Below are 7,414 nucleotides of genomic sequence, written 5' to 3'. Positions count from 1 at the left end.
AGAGAGAGAGAGAGAGAGAGAGAGAGAGAGAGAGAGAGAGAGAGAGAGATGGGAAGAGAGGGAGGGAGGCGGGTGACAAACGCATTTAAGGCCGGTTTTTCAATGATAGTTTAAACTTAGATTTCAACTTAAACTCGGTTTAAATAAAACAAACGCATTGTTAGAATAGAGTTTAAACTTAAATCCAAGTTTAAACTGCTATTGAAAAACCGGCCCTTGTTGCATTTCCGGTTATCTTCAGCCGATGGAATTATGGAAATGGCTCGTACATACGCAAAAGATCGTATAAACATATGATATCGAAAACTACAATAATACATTATTTATATTAATAGTTATATTATGGTAATAATAATAAAATATAATAATAATGACAATGATAACGGTAATGATGATAACAATAGTATAATAATAATAATGATAGTAATATTAATAAGAGCGATAATAAATTGTAGCTGTTTTTCTTTACTGTGACCAGCGACGACAAACGACAACGGCAGCGTACAACATTATCGCGCGATTTAACGATACTACTCGACTCACGATATCTCGTATTCGTTATTTTATCATTGCGGTTCCGATTAGCGATGAAAAGATTTCTCATAAAGAGGCTTCAATTTAAAATCTTCATGTTGATATTCGATTAGCGGGTTCGAGGCAAAGACGTGTTTAATTTTTTCTAAGGATTTTTTTACTTTACAAAATAATAATGTCATGTCTACGATTGACAGAGTGTACGTTTAGCTCGCGCAACAACACATGTCTGACATTATATAGATGTTTGATAATACATTGATTGTCACATTAAAGTGACATTAAAAAATCTTGTTTCCAACGCCGTTTCAAAGTCAGCACATTATTTTGACGTATTAATAAATTATATTTATTATTCAATAAGACTCACGAAAAAAGACTAATGTAAGTTAATTCGTGGATGATGTATGAAGTACAAAGAATTCTTTTCGCACGCTAGCTACGAGACGACTCGTATTTGGCAGTCAAGGTATTGATTAACTATACGCGCGAGACAAAACGAAATTCGTGTTTTTTTTATTGTCAATCAAATAAATAACGTGATTTTTAATCTTGAAATTTACATTTTCATATACAAACTATACAAATGACGCGCGTGTTATTTACATTTTAGAAAAATGTAGCGCGTATTCGTGCGTAACTTTTTCTCAGCGCAGATTGCGAATCTTTTTGTCTGTCTGTCTCTCTCTCTCTCTCTCTCTCTCTCTCTCTCTCTCTCTCTTTCCTCGAAGAATGCATAAACTAATATAAATATGTATTTGACTTTGCACAAAAGAGGAATAAGGGGCTGGTAACTATGTCGAAATCGATAATACGTGAATTATTTATATATGTAAACACACGAACGCGCGCGATATTTATAAATATATAATTTTCAGACATATTCACATGCAAAATTTTTATCTGTTGCAACGAGGTACGTTTGCAGAAATGTGATTTACGATCGATTATGGCAATACAGATTACAGATATACTGCGACTGTGTCGGGAAGATGTTATGTATATATCACATTTTCGTATAGTAATGTTGATTTTTACACTCTTAAATTACATGTTGAACGCCGCAAATGAATGTCCAGATTTCGCCTGCAACGGTCACGTTGCGCGAATACAGCTTGGCAGAATAAATTATCAATGTTTTATGTGTACGAGGTAATCCACTTGATATGTATGCTGAATGTATATTGAATTTATATCGTGGAATAACTCGACTGTCCTTTTTACTTAAGTATCTTGTTTAATGTCGAGATTTCACTTTCTCTTTTTTACGAAAATATCCATAGAATAAAATCTTATCGATTTAATGAAGTAACAATAATAATAATTCAATATTAATACAGAATAACAGTAATAATAATAATAATAATAATAATATTACTATCATAAAAAAAGGATAGAGCAATAACAATAGGAATAGCAGCAGCAGTAGTAGTAGTATAATAATGGTAGTAGGAGTAATAGTAGGAGTGTGACAGTTGTGCAATAGTTGTAATAGCAGGAATAATAGTAATCGCGTACGGTATCATAGTAGCGTTACGGTAACAGAAATAAAACACACAGTATTAGCAATAGAGAAAATAGAAATAGCAATAACATAAGAATGGTAATAATTATCATAATAATGATAATTAGCGTAGTAGTATCTTGCAAACAGGTTAAGTGTATTGACAAGAAAATAAATTAATGGGGGGTTGAACGATCGACCGAGGAAAAAAGAAATTGCGAGATGAATTTGCATAAACCGTTATTATCGAGTGCGTTTCTCGATATACGGGCAGAATATAAATATTTCCTGGATATGTATGTTCTCGATACGTTCTATATATATGTACAACGTGATGCGCATCTCTATGTCGGAATCGATGCGCATCTCCACCTGAACGCGGGTCATTACGCGCGCACATGGAGGAGTATATTAACAAATTGCCACGATACGCGCGTCGAGACCAATTAGAGTTCTAAATTCGAGTGCCGCGATTTTTCCAACCCGTTTATATTCATTTACGTATTCGTATACACATAACTTTCTCAGTCGTGGTAACAGAGTACAATCTTAGGAAATGTCGACGTGTCAATCCTTCCTGAATCACAGATGACTAAAGATCGAGTGGTTCTTATCGAACTAAACGGAGGATCCGCATCATCTTTACTTCCAATGGAGAACTCATGAAATTCTCTGTTCGTTATTGCTCGAACTAATAATAATCTTGCCAGTGAATACCAACTAACAGTATATTAGAGTTATAATTTCCCACACCACAATGTCATTGTAACATATGTCGTGTGTAACGTTTGTATCGCGTCGAGCGAGTAATATCGATGCAATGTTACTGTTAATTGGTGTTTCTATCGATGCATTCGTTCGATGGAATCTCGTTGGAATTAGAAGAGCTTGACCACTGGAGAAACATCCAACATAGCGAAAGTAAAGAAGCGAAAAGTTGCTAAAAATAATGGCTTTCTGTCAAATTTTTTACACGACAGGATGTCATTTTACAACTTATCGTGAAAAGTGCGGTTGAAAGATTGCGCGATGAGTATCCCGTACATATAATATAATACGCGTAATCTTCCTGTTTCTTCCTGTTCCTCCGTCTTACTCTCTTTTTCTCTCATCTTCGTCGTGCCTGCCTCTTTCCTTGTTTCTTTTTCTCTTTTTCGCGCCTCTCCCTTTTCCTCTCGCTCTTCTTTGTATTCACTCTCTTGCCGCGTCTAACACTTGTCTCTCTCTCTCTCTCTCTCTCTCTCTCTCTCTCTCGTTCCCGCGATATCAGTTTTGATCATTGCAGCGCGACGTACTCAAGGACGATGATCCGTGAACGATTCGTGGCGATAATAAACGAATCACCGCAAAAGTTCTTACAGAAGGCACTAATATGATATATTCTATCACAGAGTCTTTAAACGCGTGTTTTTCTCGACTTTCTTGTCGTTTAGATCGGACTTTCCTTAGATTCTGCGCTCGAGATCCTCGTGGAGGAGACTGTTGTTGTTGGTCTCGTGGATCGACGCGGGCGAGGATTCGCCGGGTTGCTCGCCACCGCTTAATTCTAATTGACCGGTGCTATCACCACTGCTGGAGCCGCATTCGCCATCGACGAATCTGAAACAAGTGCTCGTCCGTTGATTTCTGCTTAACAACAACATGAAGCTTTTGTGTAAAAATTGACAGAGGAAAACGCGTCAACAAGTCAACATGTTAAACGACATATTCAAGGTGAATGTATAGTGGGCATTCTCGTCGGGAAATAAATAAAGAGCGTCCCGAGATCGACGAGAGATATTTAGTTACACACCAGTTGCGACACGCTTTTTTACGCTGCAATCCGAAAAATACTGGACTAGAGCGATACTCACGTGTACGGCCGCTCCTCGCCGCGCATCTCGCATATGACATTCGTCAGCGCCATTATATAATTTTTCGCCAGTGTGAGCGTTTCTATTTTGCTGAGCTTCCTCTCCATTTTTACGTGTGGTATTACCTCGCGCAATTGCTGGAAATTACAACGGGACAAATGGATTGAGAGCCTGTCGTAACGAGTCGCGGACTCGCGATAAACGCGCATAACGACGGCGCCGTATTGCGACGAAATTGAATCTGCTCGATACATTTTCATTCACATGTCGCGTGTATACACACACATGCACATCGAGTCAATCGTTTATCAAGCTGAAGTTTACCGAGCTACCAGCCGTTTATCTTACGCTCGAGTCGTTTTCGTTATACTCTGTGTCATTTGTATCGAATTCAATTTATAACTAATCATCAATTTAACTTAACGTCGATTGACACAATATTTCTTGCGCAACAAAACACAGAAGAAACTCCTCCAGTTTTTCAAATAAAATTTCTTTTGCTATTTCAACAGAATACGCAATAACGAGTCTTGTTCGCTCTGATCGCTTTGAATATTTATGTTTTCAAACTTTTCGCATAGACAACCAATCTTAAAACAGCGTAAAAGAGTGTTTTACGAGAAAGTGAATTTACCTCGAAGGCGTCATTGAGCGAATGCATTCTCATTCTCTCTCTCTCGTTGCTCTCGAGCCTTCTTAGGTTCCTTTCGCGCGCGGAAATCCCGCTTTTCCGTCTTCTCGTGGTCGGTGGCGCGCCGCGATTTCGTCTCTTCGCCTGCTTCGGACTCCTCTCGCTTCCGCTGCTGTCGCTCTCCTCGGCTACCTATTTTATTGCGTTCGTTTGTGTTTCATAACAGAAAAGATACCTCTCTCTTTCTCTCTCTCTCTCTCTATCTCTCTCTCTCAAATATTTATGTAGCTACTCTACCGTGATGCAGATAATACGAATAGATCTCTATCTGGGAACTTCCAAGAATGGAAATATTTGCATTCGGATGCATTGTGTAGGTCGGTAAACCGCGACTCCTCAATTCATTTATCACGCGGCAGACTGTGCTTGCGAATCTTTTATAATGTGCACTCTTATCGTCTTTCGTATTGGTATCTTAAAAAAATATAGGCCAATGTCCAAAAATTACAATTTAACGATAAGATACCGGACTTGGTTATATCGCGAAAATTCTATAGAAGAAAAGGTTAATGTCCTTCCTATGAATATTTATTTGAACCGTTAAACTTCTTAATTCTTTTAGCAAATTTGGAATTAGCTAATTAATTTTGGACAACAGGTCCCCTGTTTCCAACAACAAATTGATAATACATATTCGTATGTGTAATATGCTAATGTATAAATATTAACGAAAAGTAATTCGTGTTTCAGTAATATATTTTGACAGATTTGACAATCTCGTCGTATCGTATATCAAATTATATTGAAATGTGCTCGTACAAGGGAATACGTTCCTCCTTCTCTCTCCCGCGTATCTCTTTCCGATAATCCGAGAACTGCGAGGATGTTTGTCTAACCGATAAAACTGTACTATAGATAAAACGTTAGCAATTTTATTTGCCGCTGCACAAGGCTGATAAAGTGATTATTTACCAACTCAATCGCCGATAATGAGATGATGTTGTCCCGCGTACACGATTATATCCTTTACCGCGAGGCTCTGATCTGTTCACAGAATTTCAGTGTAATTTTATGATTCTTATAATACTCATGACCAATGTGTTGCGCTGCGCTATATGCGTATCGTCGCGTTTATAAATTTTGTCGCAACCGCGTCGCTATGCGCGGAGTAGTATTCCCTGACACGTCACGTCTCACACGACACTCTTCGGCACTTATCAGATGTATCTTTTCATTATGACGAAGAGCGCATTGTGTCCATGCAATCAAATATTATGATTACTAATGGTAAAGATTCTCTTTCTCTCTCTTTCTCTCTCTCTCTCTCTCTCTCTCCTTCCTTCACAATAAATACACATGCAACCAAACGCATTGGCCAGATTGTTCCAATCTCGCCTACATCGCATATCTCACATACAATCTCTTGCGAACATCCTTGTCGTCAGCTGTGTGTGCGAGTAGTATTCGGCAAGGGAGAAAACAGAAGAAGGGAAAAGAGAAAGGCGAGTGAATACCTCGACATGGTGGCGACCACGTTTCCCGGTAAGCGAGTCGACGGAGGCGTCGTCCAGGTCGATATACATCTCCCGATCGCCACACTCTTGGTCGCTGCCCGATAGCGCATCCAGTTTCCGCATTGTCCTAATCAAGATCACAGCACGATCGATCTGTAACACAGCACACATCGCGTGGTCGTCGTCAGAGAGATTCGCACTTTTTTCTTCCCGTGCACGCGATATCGGGCAAGAAGAAGAGGCGCGCTTCCCTCTTCTTCGACTAACAACGAACGCGAACCAGTTTGTTTGTTTCATTTCCTTTCTTTTTCAGTTGACCTTTAACGAAGGTGTACGAAGTATTTGCGATATTTCTTTGCGTGTTCTTTACTTTATTTACTTATTTATATCGGTGAAATGCGACTATCGTAGCACCTGTGACACATTACTGATGTATTTCTTTAAATATCAGGCGTTTTTTGCAAATATACACGTGTGTATATAGATGAGTGTGAGGAAGTAAGAATAATAACTTTTGCACGAGATAAAAGCGTATAATACAAATGATTCGAAATTTCTATTAGAGGTGAAACAACGTCGCATAGTGATTAGATGAGAAACTTTGACGTGAATAGAGATGACAGACGCAAGAAATGTCGCGACATAACACATTCACACATTGAATCGCATCTTGGAGCACGTGTAACGTGTAAATTTGTACATTTCTATGTATCGCAGGCAAAGTACAGGGAATTTCCGAGTCATCCACGAAGATTATACGTTACTGTCGATCCCGATGAAAGTAACGTTGTAATCTCATTCGTTGATTCTGAGATAATCACATTGTAGCATCGTTATTGATGCTATTTCGCGAAATATCCGGCATTTTAACGTGTGAGAAAAAGAGAAAGGGAGAGAGGTGAATTGATGAATAGACAGATAAATAGATATCTGTAGATAGACACGAGCGAGAGAGATAACGCCTTAAGACAAACTTCCCTCAAGCGCTAAACAAATGCAAAGATTACGACCAAAAAGTCACAGACACAAAATAAAAGAAATATGTATTAATGAGAAAAAGTGGCACGCTGCAGGGATGGGGAGGAGAGGGATGGTCAATGATGCACGAATAACGATAATGAAATCGGGTTATTCCGTTTTTCCTGTTGCATCTCAATGCCGAGAAATCCGCGATCGGATCTCTTTGAGAACGTTAGAATCAAGCAGGAAGTAAGACGCAATATCTTCGTTGATCGACCGCTTTTTTACTTATTCCCGCTACCTCGCGATGTTTACCAAGTTAAACATCCGCGACTTTTCTTATTCATTCTTTCCCTCCTTTTTCCTCTCTCTCTCTCTCTCTCTCTCTCTCTCTCTCTCTCTCTCTCTCTCTCTCTCT

General features: G+C 38.8%; 1 protein-coding gene across 3 annotated transcripts in view; it reads right to left on the bottom strand.

Annotated features, from left to right (window-relative positions):
• Positions 1 to 1,038: 1,038 nt before the first annotated feature.
• The window catches only part of LOC116842610 (protein dimmed-like), a 10,129-nt gene continuing 3,753 nt past the window's right edge, over positions 1,039 to 7,414 (bottom strand). For 2 of the 3 annotated variants that reach the window (XM_032812035.1, XM_032812036.1), the window contains exons 2-5: positions 6,037 to 6,189; positions 4,526 to 4,714; positions 3,892 to 4,028; positions 3,484 to 3,637 (exon numbers count right to left, since the gene is read on the bottom strand). In XM_032812035.1, the coding sequence (XP_032667926.1) occupies positions 3,484 to 3,637; positions 3,892 to 4,028; positions 4,526 to 4,714; positions 6,037 to 6,159 (603 nt within the window). In that variant the 5' untranslated portion in view covers positions 6,160 to 6,189. Of the gene's footprint in view, positions 3,638 to 3,891; positions 4,029 to 4,525; positions 4,715 to 6,036; positions 6,190 to 7,414 lie in introns of all 3 variants that reach the window. The other variant, XM_032812037.1, reaches the window with a different exon arrangement.

Source organism: Odontomachus brunneus, unplaced genomic scaffold, assembly GCF_010583005.1.
Source record: "Odontomachus brunneus isolate Ranch 3 - 2012 unplaced genomic scaffold, Obru_v1 Obru_scaffold_026, whole genome shotgun sequence".
NCBI lineage: Eukaryota > Metazoa > Arthropoda > Insecta > Hymenoptera > Formicidae > Odontomachus > Odontomachus brunneus.
Note: the sequence above shows the minus strand (reverse complement) of the source record. Positions and strands in the feature narration are given on the sequence as shown.